This window comes from Canis lupus, chromosome 2, assembly GCF_011100685.1.
Source record: "Canis lupus familiaris isolate Mischka breed German Shepherd chromosome 2, alternate assembly UU_Cfam_GSD_1.0, whole genome shotgun sequence".
NCBI lineage: Eukaryota > Metazoa > Chordata > Mammalia > Carnivora > Canidae > Canis > Canis lupus.
Genome location: NC_049223.1, coordinates 54,045,438 through 54,060,429, shown reverse-complemented (window position 1 = coordinate 54,060,429; position 14,992 = coordinate 54,045,438). Strand labels below are relative to the sequence as shown.

At 45.1% G+C, this 14,992-nt stretch overlaps 1 protein-coding gene across 1 annotated transcript in view; it reads right to left on the bottom strand.

Moving 5' to 3' along the window:
• Positions 1–859: 859 nt before the first annotated feature.
• Positions 860–14,992, bottom strand: part of MCCC2 (methylcrotonoyl-CoA carboxylase 2) — a 73,448-nt gene continuing 59,315 nt past the window's right edge. The window contains exons 12-17 of the mRNA XM_038530801.1: positions 12,657–12,733; positions 11,923–11,989; positions 9,604–9,760; positions 8,602–8,716; positions 5,883–5,968; positions 860–2,962 (exon numbers count right to left, since the gene is read on the bottom strand). Coding sequence (XP_038386729.1) covers positions 2,845–2,962; positions 5,883–5,968; positions 8,602–8,716; positions 9,604–9,760; positions 11,923–11,989; positions 12,657–12,733 — 620 coding nt within the window. The 3' untranslated portion in view covers positions 860–2,844. The remainder of the gene's footprint in view (positions 2,963–5,882; positions 5,969–8,601; positions 8,717–9,603; positions 9,761–11,922; positions 11,990–12,656; positions 12,734–14,992) is intronic.

The following is a 14,992-nucleotide window of genomic DNA, read 5'->3' as shown; positions in this document are numbered from 1 at the left end:
TTTAACTATTTTAGCTGTGGTATTGGTGAGGACTGTAATCTTTTTAGAGGAAACTATTTTTAGACAGGTAAAAACATTCCAAAAAAATCCATCAATCTCTGACTTGTTGATGATTCATAACCAATAAATATTGCCTACTCCGGATTTTTGAAAATTTTCGTTTTCTGACAAGGACATAAATTTTAACTGCAACTCTAGTATAATTTCCTATTTTAAAATACGTCACGTTTTTTTTTTTTAAAGATTTTATTTATTTATTCACGAAAGGCAGGGACACAGGCAGAGGGAGAAGCATGCTCCATGCAGGGAGCCTGATGTGGGACTCGATCCGGGGACCCCAGGATCACGCCCTGGGCTGAAGGCGGCGCTAAACCGCTGAGCCACCCAGGCATCCCACGACATCACTCTGTTGATTCAAAAACTGGCCCCAGAACAGGGAGGCCAGGGGAGAGCGAAGCAGGCCATGCCACAGTGGTGAGCGAGGAGAGCGCTCTTGAGCAACAGGAGATCACCTCTGCGCACACGCACAGGCCAATCTTCTTTATAAAGAGGCCTCAACTGTGTTCAGATGGTCTCCACGTCGCCTTACTCTCTCCCAAGGCTACGCTCTTGAAATGGCTTCCTCTACAGAACGAGCTTTCCAAGGAAAGGGGAGGGGCGTGGAGCCGCCCACTGCACTGTTCCCTTTAGCGAGTGAAGAAGCAGTCAGGTCCTCTAGTCAGGTCTTCTCGGGGACCTCCTCCGATATCCTTCTGAAAATGTGGCCTGCCCCTGAACTGTGAACACTTATCTGGGCACATCTCAAAAAACCTAAACTGACTTCTGATACACAAATGCTGCCTAAATGGAACATCACACACAATGTTTGAAATATTTTATTAGGAAAGCACCTGATAGTTGCATCATATCATATAATCACACAATTTTAATGTGGTCTGATGACATCCATTAAAGTATGGATTTCTCATTCATTCACCATATCATGTAAGCACCTACAAGTGCTAGGGACTGGAGGGGCAGGCGAAGCAGGAGATCCTTGCTCTCAGAGAGCTTACATCCTAACAGGAGGGCAATATTAAAGAAATGTTTGTGTTTCTCATAAATACGAAAGACAGAGAGAGTGGCTGGTGTTTTACAAGAGCACATACTGTCTGACCCAGCCCGGGGAAGTCATGGACAAAATGGTAAATGTTTAAGGGGAAGCAGAATGGTGCAAGCAGACGGATCCTTGGGGGGGGGGGGGGGGGGGGGGGGGGGGGGAGGGCTCTGTAGGTTCAGGGAATGAGAAGTCCAGAGCAGCTGGAGCACCAAGGGTGAGGAAGAGTCAAAGAGATGAGACAGACGAAGGGACATGATGGCCACAATCCTGGAGACCATGGAGGGTCTCTCATTTCCACCGGGAGCCAATGAGACATTGAAGCAAGGGGACAGCCTGACCAGACATGCACTTGGAATGAGACTAGCATGGCCAGCTACTCTCCCCACGACGGAGAGGCAGTGCAAGCTACGACTGGACACAGACCGCTTCTAAAGCCCACCACGGCAGAGAACAAAAGTGATGGGGAATTCAAGAGACAGGAGGCAAAATCAACAGACCCTGATGATTGAATCTGAGGCTCCTGTAAGACCATCATTGTGCAGAAAACCAGGAGGGGACATACAGGTCTGGAGCTCAGGGAGATGTGTTGAGGCAGGAATCAGGTGCATTCAGGCGGCAACCAAAGCCAGAAAGGGCTAGACCAACCCAGCGAGAATAAACCAAACCATGAGAAACACATATATTTAAGAATGAGCAAAGTGCCGGGGGTTGGGGGAGAGGGAACGGGGAGTTACCAAAAACAGACGTTCAGCTCGGAATGTTGAAAAGTTGTGGAGATGGATGCGGACGATGGTAGCATAACCGTGTGAATGTTTTCAGGCCACAGAACACCTAAGAGGGTGAAAACGCTGTATTTTATGATACATACATTTTATCACAATTAAAAAAAAAGGATGAGGAGATACTTCCCTGTTATTTTTGTACCTTTTAAAGAATTTGTTCATCTTTTACTAGTGAAAAATCAGGATAAACGGTAAAGGGAGTGTAAGAGAAATCGGTAGAGGAACAGGGCCTGGCAAAGGAGATGGAACAATAAAGGCCTAAGAGGTTGGTAGAAAACCTAGAGTTACGGTCCGGACGCTAAGGAGAGCGCTGCTAGGGGGAAGCATTCCACCGCTCTTAATGGCGCAGAGAGTTCAGTCCAATAAAACCATGAAAGAACCCACTGGTTTCAGCAACGTGGAGGTCAGCCTTGGGAGGCAGCTGTTGGCAGTAGAAACCGAGGAGGAGGAGGAGGATGAAGAGAGAAGGGAGCAAACAGGACCCCGAGCGCAGACAGCAACAAATCTGACTGTTACGGGAAGGAGTGGGATGATGGCTGAAAGGCAAAGTAACAGATGCTTTTAAAAACTGTGTTAAAATCGCATCGTGCACAATCAGCAAAACATTCATTTCAGTGGAAAAGCAACTTTCGGTGAATAATCTCCATCATATCTGCAATTTATAGGTTACAGAACTTTCCCCACTATGCGTGGGTGAGGAAGGGTAACTGTAAATCATTCTCTTCATTTTATGGGGGGCAAAGGTGAACCATAGAAAAATTTCTCTGGGAAAATTGACAAGGAATTGAAGTTCATCAAATAAATATCTTCACTGATTTTTTTTTAAGGTAGAAAAATACAATGTACTGTGTTAAGAAAGCAATTTTACTCTTATAGCCACATGTTGGAGAAGTCTAAAATTTTAAGGCTACTAAGTCTATTAATTTTTGGTACATGTCCAGCGGAAGACGCCGTATGTTCCAGTTACATCCTGAAGATGCCAAAGTCAGTCTTCTGGATCGGTGCGTTGAGGGCTGCACTAAGACTGAGACCTAGGACCAGTCTGGTGTCCACTGGATCAATAATCCCATCATCCCATAGCCTGATAAAAAGAACAAAACACAAGTCATTAGGAATTTATCACCAAATTACCATTTGCACAATTTATGCCCAGAGCTGCGGAGGTTATTCCTCAGGTACCATAGGGACCTACTTTGGTGTGCTACATTCTCACGACTGAGGCCACACTCAGACGAGGAGGAGAGAGAAAGGAAAATGACAGGACTTTCATCCCAGGCCCTCCCAGCACATCAGGGTGAGCTTCTGACTTTGGGAACTGCTTCAAGGAACCTCAAAATAATCCTTGATTTTAAAACATTTTTACAAAAAAAAAAAATTTTTTTTTACTTATTCCAGGAAAATGCCTGCTGTGCCTCTTCTGTCCATACCCGGGTACAAGTTGCTGTGTTCCTGGTAGTAACACGGAGAGGCACATGAACCCAGGTAATAACTTTAAACCAAAGTCTCTATTGGGAAAGGTGTATCTTCCCCAAACTCCCAAACTTTTAAGAAACTATGAAAATTACTGAATAGACTCCACTACATTTTCTTAATAAATGACCTTCTGTATATGTTCTTTATTTTTTGCTACAAGAGGAAAACAAGTTGTCGCTTGAAGTTGCTTACAAAAGAAACTCTGAGGTAGGAATGTGTTTGCTTTTCACTGACAACCTCAATTTTATAAAGAAACACGAATGAGAAATACTGTTTTTTAAAGGTCATTAAGTAGGTGGCAGTTTGGCTTTCTTTAAACAAACTGTCTTCGGTATCTGGACAATAGCATCAATTATTAAACCATACTTACATCGACAGGCCATGAATCAAATCTTTGCTCATAAAACATTCATAATAGGGACCCTGAAGTATCAACAGCCCATAAGGAAAGGCCATGGTTGCCATGCATGACCAGGTCGATTGATGACACTCCCTTCTGAAGCCTACAGCAGAATAATACAGCAGGCACAGTGATGCCGGGGCTGCTTCGGGGTGGTCGTTAAAAAGACCACTCCAGGGATCCCTGGGTGGCGCAGCGGTTTGGCGCCTGCCTTTGGCCCAGGGCGCGATCCTGGAGACCCGGGATCGAATCCCACATCAGGCTCCCGGTGCATGGAGCCTGCTTCTCCCTCTGCCTATGTCTCTGTGCCCCTCTCTCTCTCTCTCTGTGACTATCATAAATAAATAAAAATTTAAAAAAAAAAAAAAAAAGACCACTCCAGGTAAGAGGGGTAAAAGGACCTGATCAAATGCCTGAAAAAGTTCTGATCATAAAAAGAAGTTAGCAGAAGAAACCAGGCATGTACATGAAGGATGGAGAGAAACCCAGGTCACAGTAGCTCATCACAGACGAGCTCTCTGAAAAGATGGTTCCAACCCTCTGGTCAGCAGAGCCCAAGCAGACCAGAATTTTATTGAGAAGCTAAGATTTATTCAACCCAACAAAGGTGTCATAAACTGGCTTGAAAATCCTTTCATTTTGAAAGAAAATTGTTGTCCCCGTGCCGCCAAGGGTTTCCACAGAAGGGTTCATCATCTTTGGGTTATAGAGGAAAACCTTAGTGTCTGATATTTGTCTCCAAAGATAAATCTACCCAGGCCATTTGCTCTTCTGCCTTGAATACAGTCCATTAAAATAATACTAACGCAAGTATGAAAATAATAAGGGATTCAGTCTTTCTCAAAAGATGACGTAGCCTGGGTTGAAAAAAAAGATGCACTATTTTTCAAAGTTTAATATTTCAACTGTCCTTGTGAATTTTACTCAAAATCTTCTGCAGAAACAAAAAACTATAGGCGAGCTTACAATTTATTATTTTCTCTTATACCTTTTTGGGGGTTTTTCTATATCTTCTTTGCTTTTACTGGCTACTACAGAAGTCTATTTAAGTGATGGTAAAAAGAATGTGTTTAATGTCCCAAAGACTATAAAATACTTTGATCTTAATTAAATGAATCAATGACCTACAACAACAAAATATACCCATAAATTTGCTGGCAAAATTCATATTAATAGGAAGAGAAATGGGCTTTCTGAAGATGTCAAATGGTGTTATTTTGAATCTGAAACTGATTATACTTTTTTTTTTTTTTTTTGATTATACTCTTGAGAATAAGTATGTTCAGCCCTTGTGCCCCCAGCGCGAGGAGCAGCGCCTGCCACAGACGTTGTGTTCAGATGACTCAAATAAATTTTAATTTCTTTTTTCTCTTTCCAGTTTGGTTTACCAGTAAATGACATAAATCACCGCATAACCCAATTTTAAAAGACACAAATAGTTATATGCTTTATTCCACCTGCCCAGGGGATAAAAGGAAGATAGGAAGCTGAGATTATGCCTCAGAATGAAGAACATGAACGTTGCTGAAAACAAAGTCTGAGTGCACACACGCCAGCGAGTCTCCAGCCCGGGCCGGCCACGATCACTGATTACCTCGGTGAGCCGTGCAAGAAACAAACAGAACCAAGAGCCACAACAGCATGTGAAGGGATTACTTGGTGTTGACACACAGACCCTGGCCGTGAGTAATCACCTTCTGAATACACACACACCCTTTACACACACACCCTTGTCAGCAAGCGCCAACAAGTGTCCAACCATTCTCACATTCAAAATGGGGTAAACACGAAGTAATCAAAGGGGGTGGTATGATGGGAATCCACGTGTTTAAGCAAAAATTATAGAAGAATGAATTAAAGGTTTCAGCCTCTGTGGGTCCAGGGACCTCACCTACAAGTGGGATGAGGAAGATGGGTGGGGAGACTGCAGAATCAGACCAATGATGGTGGATCCCCAGCCCAGCCCAGGAGAAGGGGTGGTATCTCAGCAGACAGTCCCATGATAGTGGTCACAGTACAAAATTAAATGTGTCCCAACGTTCCTGTCTGGTTCCCATGAAGGCTGGACCAGCCCAACTGCCCAGATCTGTGTAAGGCTGCTGCCCTGAACCCCAGCCCTGGGCCCCACCTTGCACTGGAATAGTAAGGGTTTCCTTCTTCTTCAAACTTCTTAATGATGGGCTCTTTTAAAGCTGCTTCATCAGCACTGGACAACTGAAGAAAAAAAAAAAAAAAGGACCATAAGCCATAAGTAAATCCACTGTAATAAAACAACAGACCCACTCAGGAGAACCTCAAGAAAAAAGCGCCAAGCATTTCATGAGTAATCATGTCACAACCAACATCTGCACAGTGACAGATGTGGAGTATAAGAGATGCCCGAACACTCAGGCCCTTACCTGAGACTTGAGAGTCTGGGGCGACATCCCCCTTACCAGACACAACAGCCTGAGGCGTTTTAGGGTAAGACTCAAAACCACGGGTATTGTGTTCTAGCAGGCTCCAGCAATGGATGTGAATTATACAGCATAGTGAAAGGGGGACCTTACATGTAGCACTTCCTTTTGAAGGTGGCCAAGTAGGGAATTTTCATTCAAAATAGCCAAATTCAAAGAATTTTAAGGCCTAAAGGGTAAAACATCAACCACAACTTGAATAAACCCAAATAGATGAGAGGTATTTCTCCCTAACTAAAAATTTAGTGGCTTGCTCACCAGTATTGCCAGAAACAAGTGATAATTAATTCAGATGTAAAAATCTTTATGCAAACTAATTTTGAAACCCTGAAATATATTCTATTTCTCTCTCTTTTTTTTTTTTTAGATTTTATTTATCTATTCATGAGAGATACACAAAGAGAGAGAGGCAGAGACACAGGCAGAGGGATGCAGGACTCGATCGCGGGTCTCCAGGATCACACCCTGGGCCGAAGGCAGATGCTCAACTGCTGAGCCACCCAGGCATCCCCCTAAAAAGTATTTTCAACATAAAAAAGTATTTCACACCAAAAACAAATGAGTTATTTCAATAAATCCAACCTTCTTTCATGTACCTTCATAGTTTAATATCATTAATATGTCAAGAATTTGGAGAGAGAACCACTAAAGTCCTGTACTTTCCTTTCATACATAAAAATAGAACGATTTATATATTGGTCTGTCAAAGCAATCAAAGAACTTGTTAGTGAGAGACTAGTGCACTGGGCTATATGGTTTAAAATAACAGGTAGAGAGGCGCCTGGGTGGCTCAGTCCCTTAAGTGCCCAACTCTTGATTTGGGCTCAGGTCAGGATCTCAGGGTCATGAGATGGAGCCCACATCAGGCTCTGCGCTCAGCACAGGTCTGCTTGAGACTCTTTGTCCCTCTGCCCTCCCACCACTCACGCTAACATGCTCTCTCTCTAAATGAAATCCTTAGAGATACATGTATCCGGGAGCATTTCGTACCCCCCACGAGCCCTAACACACGCACACACGGAAACCTTTCGTTTTGCTTGGATACTAGTCGGTACTGAAGTGAGTATGAAACCTCGGGTGAAGCCTGCAGAGTTCCTGCCGCTTGGAGAAGACAACTGAGGAAGTGGGGCACGGGTGGGATGCGTTGAGAGAGGCAGAGCCCTGCCCTGTCCTTCTTTTATCCCCACTCTGCAAACTGGACAGTTGACTGGAGGATCCCTCAAGGGAGGAATGACAGCCTTAGAAGGAAAAGCCCTGTCCACGCTATGCCCTGTTACGGTAAAACAGCACACCTAAACCATTCCAGAAACACGCACCAACCACCGGAACGTGCGATACTTGCAGAAGATAGTTTTTAAGTTATAACTCATAAAAATTAATGAAGAGGCACCTGGGTGATTCCGTAGGTTAAGCCTCCAACTCTTGATTTCAGCTCAGGCCACAATCTCAGGACCATGGGACTGAGCCCCGCACTGGGATTCTCTTCGGCTCTGCCCGGCCACCACTCCTCCCCATCCCCCACTGCACTCACGCACACACGCGCTCTCTCAGAAACAAAACTAATGAACTCGGAACTGCAGAAGGATCTCTGAGACACAAACAAAAGAATCCCCTTTGAAAACTTGCAGTGAAGAATTTGCCTTAATAAATTTTCTTGTTGTTCACTCAACCCCTAGACTGTAATGTGTCAGCCCCCAGGATGTCAGCTCCTCACGGGGGCAGGAACCACATTTTCTCTGAGTCATGTCAATTTTCTAGGGTGATTGGGAGCACGCCGGGCCCTGTGGAGTGCTCAGTACCTTTTGTTTGATGTTGCTGACGAGACCTAAAAAATAATCCCTTAAAGAGCCTACCATTAACACACAGTGAAACTAAAAGCCGCTTGCTGACCTGCCTGTCATCAAGCTGCCAGTGACCTCTCCGCGATCCTTCATTCATCATATGCACAGGATAACATCACTCATTTCTCACTTGGAGGACTGAGCCCTCCCACACAAACACACTGTGAGGGAGACACTGAAACAACAAAGTCCCACTCCTCTCAGTCATAAAATCAAAGGTGTAAGTCACATTTATTTAAGTCTCACTAACTGCAAACGACTCAGAGTCAAACGTCTCTATGCCTCGGGTGCTCACAGGCAGGGTTTCTCAAGTGTTTTCTTGGAAATTCTGAAAAAATTACATGAAGGGACCTCAAAGACGGTGGCTCTGCGAAGAGAGACAGAGCATATGTAAGTCACACTGCTCAAGGTCAGCATCTTCTAAAGGAAGCCAGGCCCCGGCGTGAGACCCTCACCCCTGAACACGGGGGGTTCCGGGCATGTGCCCCCGGCCGCGAGAGCGCTCGGTGCTAAGGGCCAAACCCAGACAAGAAGGAGAAATGGCATTTACCTGTTTCCCTTTGAGTGCTCTTTGGTTCTCTGCTACTGTGGCCAACACACTGGCCGCCTGCTCTCCTCCCATCACTGAGATGCGAGCGTTTGGCCACAGGTAGAGGAATCTTGGGCTGTGGGGGGACAGAAGAAAAAACTATCAGATTAATTCATGGAGGTTCGCACAGGTTCTGTGTTTAGAAGTAAACACAGTAAACTTGTGTTTACTTCTAAATGAGTGGTTCTTTTATCTAGCTGGACATTACAAGGGGATCAAAAAACAAAAAAACACACCCAAGCCTGGAACCCACCCCAGGCTCATCTCCAGAGGTGCGGCCTCAATGTAGTGGGATTTCTACATTCTCTAGGTGATTGCGCTGTCTGCTTTGATAAATTTCATTTTCTCATTTTATCTCAATTTACTGAGCATAAAGACATTCAAATTATCCCCTTGTTATCTGCAGTCATGTCCTGTTTTCCATTTCTGATAAAAAGAATAAATAAATAAAGCCTTTCTGTTTTATTTTTTTAGTTTTACTGAGAGATTGCCAAATTTGTTCATCTTTATAAACACGACAACTCTGGGCCTGATTGTTCTATCTTAATAACATCTTGTTTTCTATTTTTCTTGCATTTAACATGCTGTTCTTTGAACTTCCTGAGCTGGCTGCCTGGCTCATTGATTTCCAGCCTTCCTTCTTTTCCAATATATATACTTATGTCTACTACACACCCGCCACAAAGCAAGACTTCAGCTGCATCACACGAGTTATGATATGTAGTATTGTCATTAGCAGCCATTTCAAAATATTTCCTGATTCCTGTTGTGGATTTCTTCCAAGTAGCACATTTAGCCTGAAAATTTCATCTCACCCCTCCAGATGATACCAATTATTGTATAACCGATCAAGATCTGGGAATGTCATTCTGTGTTTCAAATAAACTGGTAACAAACTGACCATTTATACTTATGCTTGAGGTGTGATTCATTCTTTCAGAGAAGACCATGACAACCACCAACCTATATGCTCTGCCACACATCCCGTAGTTTCCAGCCCCATAAGACCCTCCAATGATGACAGTTATCTTGGGCACGTTGGCACAGGCCACAGCGGCCACCATCTTGGCACCATCCTTGGCAATTCCTTCAGCTTCATAGTCTCTACCAACCATAAATCCTAAGAGAGACAAAAGGAAAAGAGACTTATCCTCAACAAATTGTCTCAGCACAGGGGCTTGGTGATCAAAGAATGTGACACGGCAAGCCGAAGACCAAGGCCCGCGGCAAGCCCTGCTCTGAGGCCTGGTGCTCACGGGCCTGCTTCAGTACAGACACTGCTCCTTCTGGAGTGCTGCCTTAAAACTTCAATGTTTCAGAGACACTAAGAGCCTCTGCCAGGGGCTCCACCACCAGGTACAAGAATTTTTCACAATGACAAGGTTCCTCTACTTCCTCAAGCTCCCGACTCCGCTGAAGCTGCTCTTTGGCCGCATTGGGCCTTCTGGGTCTTGGGCACGTTCCTCCTCCCCTCGCAATACCCCCGTCAGACTCACTCGTTATGGGACACCTGTACAAGCTGCGGAAACCACCATACTGACGGGACAGCCCTCGCCCTCGCCGGGCCCGACGTGCTTCCCTGCGGCCCCTCTGAGCAGGGCTCTCACTAGAGCTCACAGCTTCTCTTTCCGCCTTGTCTTGACTCCCTGAAACATTCCACTGAGGAGGGCACTTGATGGGATGAGCACTGGATGTTATACTACATGTCGGCAAATTGAATTTAAAAAAAAAAAAAAAAACAACAGAAAGCCACCTTAAACACCAGCTATCTTCAAGCTCTCATCCCTCACCCGGCAGCCCACAGCCTCTCTGTTCCCTGCGGAGGATTTTGCCTCCAAGAAGACGGTGCCACCTCCCTTGTCTTTCTCCAACCCTTCCCAGTGTTAAAAACACCACAATTGAGCTCCCTTCCTCTACTCCCATCTCTGGAAGGAAGCAGAGTTACTCAAACACTGTCGCTGAGCCCTCTTCTCTCCTCTCGGGGTGTTCTTATCTCTTCCCACAGCTTTAAGTAACATCTACACATTCTGAGGTCGCCTACATTTTCACCTTGCAGCTGACACACATTTTCTGCGCTCAAGATTTATTCAACTGCCCTCTGCATACATAGTTCCGTGAACGTCACACAAGTCTCTCAAATGCAAGGTTGCAGAATCAAACTCAACCTCTGTTCTCTGCCCCCATCGAACTGAAAAACCGAAAAACCACAATGTAGGTGTATCTTCCAAGAAGATAATTAATTTACTGTTGGTTAATAAACCATGAACCATTATTAGAAACGAGGCTCCTGGACTAGTGAAGCCTCAGAATCCTTTTTATCTGCCCTTTAATAAGGTTTGGCACCTAAGGCCCCCTCAGGCTGCTGTCTGGATATGACGCCTCTCAAAACTCATCTAACCAAGTAGCATAAACTTAAGAGCAGCACCAGACGGTTTAAAGCCCTGCTAATTGCTATGAGCCACTCTTTTTTGTTGTTGTTTTTTTTTTTTTTTGGTGAAGGCTTCCCTGATTCTAACAAGTAATTAAGAGCCCTCCTTCCTTTGAGCCTGAGATAACTATGAATCACTTAGAAGATGGGGGGGGGGGTCAGCTAACCAATTATCTAACTGCAACATACAATACAAATAGTAGAACAAGAGAATTCTGGGGAAAAAGAAATCTACAACCATAAGAAACCTTCAAGATCGTTTCATGCACCCCATTAAGATCATGTGTGAAACATGAAATCCAGAGAGGTGATACTGATCATACCATTCTCTGGAGGCCAAACTCAAATCCCCAGACTGTTGTTCAGGATGGGCGTAGACCTTTTATAATATGTCACCTCGGGCAGAATTAACTACACAAAACAATGAGGGAAAGGGGGAGCCACAGCATGTGCTTGAAATCCTTTTGGGAAAAAAAATGCTAGGAAAGAGCTGGGTCAGAAAACACTTTCTGGCAGTGAGATCAGAGAACGTTCCTGGCGGAGAACAGAGCCCTGCTGCTGCTGCTGCTACTGCTGCTGCTGGAGGGACAGGTATGCGTGTGGAGGGGTGAAGGGAGGCCACCAGACTGTATGACGCGGAACTCGGAAACTGCTTTATCCAAATACGGATAAACTTCTCATATATTTGATTCATGAAGTGTTAACCCTTAAAGAGACTCTATGAAAAGTATCCAATAGACCTTTTTGTTATGACAGAACCATCCTGGGTCTACACGGTCCAATACCGGAGTCATACCGCATGCACAGTGCAGCTCTGGGATAACGCAACAAAACTGATTAAGCTATTGTCTTACCAGTGATGTTTTGAAGGAACAGCAGAGGAATATTCCTTTGGCAGCATACCTGGATGAAGTGAGCCCCCTGTAAGCACATGAGATCATCTTTTTAAAGGAGTTAACAAACCTGCATCCAAGCATGCACCCTGCAAACACCATACTTGGGTCAACAATAACAGAGTCCCCTGTGCTTGGCTAGTAGCAATACGACCACGCAGACCCACCGTCAGTGGCACATGTGACCCTGGTGTACTGCGCTTGTTTTGCAGTCACCTGTATGATCACTGGCACACAGCTGTAGGAACAAGGTCAATCGCTAGTGTTCTGAACAGGTTGCAACTAAAACCCAAAGACCTAAGAGAAGAACTGCTCATCTGTGGGAGCTACAAGGCAATTCTTTAGTTTTCCACTTCAAATCTCCACAGTATTCTCAGAGCCTAAGGATGTGTGCGTGTCATCCGCAGCGCTTGTAATTCAAGGATCTCATAAGAACTTTCCTAAGACATTTGATTTTTTAAATAGTGCTTTAGATAAGACAGGTTAATATAAATGTCTGTAAGAACTATTTCAAACACTAACACACACACGTCCACATGCACGTTCACACAGTGTTCAGCCTACTAAGGCATTTGGTTAAAAGTTTTAAAGCTTTTAGGCCATAAACTTTCATTCATTACTTGACCTTCAAAAGTTAATTATGTTTCAATTAAAACAGAAAATCTTGCAACACGTTTAACATTAACAGTACTTGCCTTTTTTGCCGATTCAGAAAAGAGAACTCCATTATTTCCGATGATACCTATGGGGTATCCAAATATTCTAGCAAATCCTCAAAAGAAAATTGAAAAAATATTTATTTTTTCTGAGAGCTTTTAATACACAGCTGACAGACATGGTTATGCTTCCGTAATTTCAAATCAAAGTTTAAAATGTAGAGATCATATCTAGGGTACAGAACAGCTCCTGTCACAGTTTCTTATTTCTAAGGCCCTGGAGTCTAGGTTTTTTGCTTCCTTGGATGTGTCACAGGTAAGGCTGTCACTTGTCTGACTGGCTGGTTTGGTTAGATGATGGGATTAGGGTGTCGCCCATTCATGGAACGTATGTCCACTCAGTCCCAGACGGAGGCTATTCTGGAATGCAATGGATCCCAGACGGAGGGCCCTTCAAGGCCCACATTCAGAGCTCTCCACCAGTTTCAGGTAAGTGGCTTGCTTGAAAATGCCTGAGGCGATGACACACACTTGTGGTAAAGGGGATAAAGCCAGCAAAGGCAGACTTGCTTTTAAAAACAGGAACACAGGGCAGCCCCAGTGGTGCAGCGGTTTGGCGCCGCCTGCAGCCTAGGGTGTGATCCTGGAGACCGGGGATCGAGTCCCACATCAGGTTCCCTGCATGGAGAGCCTGCTTCTCCCTCTGCCTGTGTCTCTGCCTCTCTCTCTCTGTGTCTACGAATAAATAAATAAAATCTTTAAAAAAAAAAAAAAAAGGGCAGGAACACAGTCAAGCCCAGAGGGTCATGAGTTTCAAGTAAAAAAATGGCTAAGCTTAGAAGAATGAATGTCACTCCCAGTCCCATCGCTGCTGCAAACACCCGCTGCCCATTCGCACAGACACACGGAGTAAGGGAGAAGGAAAGGAAGGGAACTGGGGACGCCTGGGGGCTCAGTGGTTGAGTGTCTGCCTTTAGCTTAGGGTGCGATCCTGGGATCTGGGTTCGAGTCCCACATCGGGCTCCCTGCAAGGAGTCTCCTTTTCCCTCTCTCTGTCTCTCATGAATAAATAAACAAAAATCTAAAAAAAAAAGGGGGGGGGGAAGGGAACCAGTAGTCAGTATGTGAGGGAGACACTCGAGGCGATTTCAGGAGGTTTTGTGAACCTGAACACTGTGGCTAGAGAGATCCTGAATTTCAACAAGCCTCTTTAGGACTCTAGGTAGGTGTCAAATACTTGGAAGCCAAGGTCCAAGAAGGCACGCAACCAAAGGGCCCAGAACCGGGCTCTGTCTTCAAGCTCAGGAGGTCCAGGCCGCCACTGACACATGTGTGATACGTGACACAAAGCAGGTGCTCAAAAAATTGTTGAAGAAAAATTAATGGACAAGAGAGAATGTCAATCTACTGATGCACCAGAAACACTGAGTCATTAAAAATGTGTTTTCTTTCTTTATTCTGGCCTTGTCTTGGTTTTCTTGGTCTTTCTGTCCTAAAATCCCAGCCAAAAGCCAACGCTGTCCATCTTAAACAGCAATGCCACTCACGGAGGCAACACAGAGGGGTGACGATCCCCCAAGGTCTAGCCATCCACTCTGACTTCCCTCATCCCACAAAAACAGTGAGGAGGGATTACTGGGTGGCGCAGCGGTTTAGCGCCTGCCTTTGGCCCAGGGCGCAATCCTGGAGATCCGGGATCGAATCCCACGTCAGGCTCCCGGTGCATGGAGCCTGCTTCTCCCTCTGCCTGTGTCTCTGCCTCTCTCTCTCTCACTGTGGGCCTATCATAAATTAAAAAAAAAAAAAAATCCATTAAAAAAAAAAAAAGTGAGGAATCTTGCACCTGTCCTGGCAGTGTGGTAACTGCCCCTAAAGTGTTACTGCCCTGTGAGCTGTCTAGACTTTTAACCTCAGCCTGGACTAGGATCTCCAGGCACAGGGCCTGCTAAGGAGGAAACATGCCCCACTATATCAGGGACACGGAGGAAGTACCTTCACCAAACTCCTTCGGGCCAAAATGGAAAGCAGAATGTCCAAGAAACTACTAGGGCCTATGTGAGGTAAGTGCAGAGGCAGGAGGAAACTTTACAGCTGCCAGACATACCTGATCCTCAGAAAATCCATTCTTCTCCCTCCCTGCCAATACTTGCTCCTCTCACCACCCCCTGCGCCCCTCTTCTCCACCTCACGCCTCTTCCCTTTCTCTGATCTTATCTGAACTCCAGCACAGTCAAGGAGGGGCACAGGCGCTACGTATATCCTTAAGTACTCTAGGGGACAAAGGTACCACAAGTCTGTCAGCAAGTCTGGGGCAAATTCATAAAAACAGACAGCAGAGACAGCCCCACCCATCTTTGGGAAAGAAGCAGAAACAG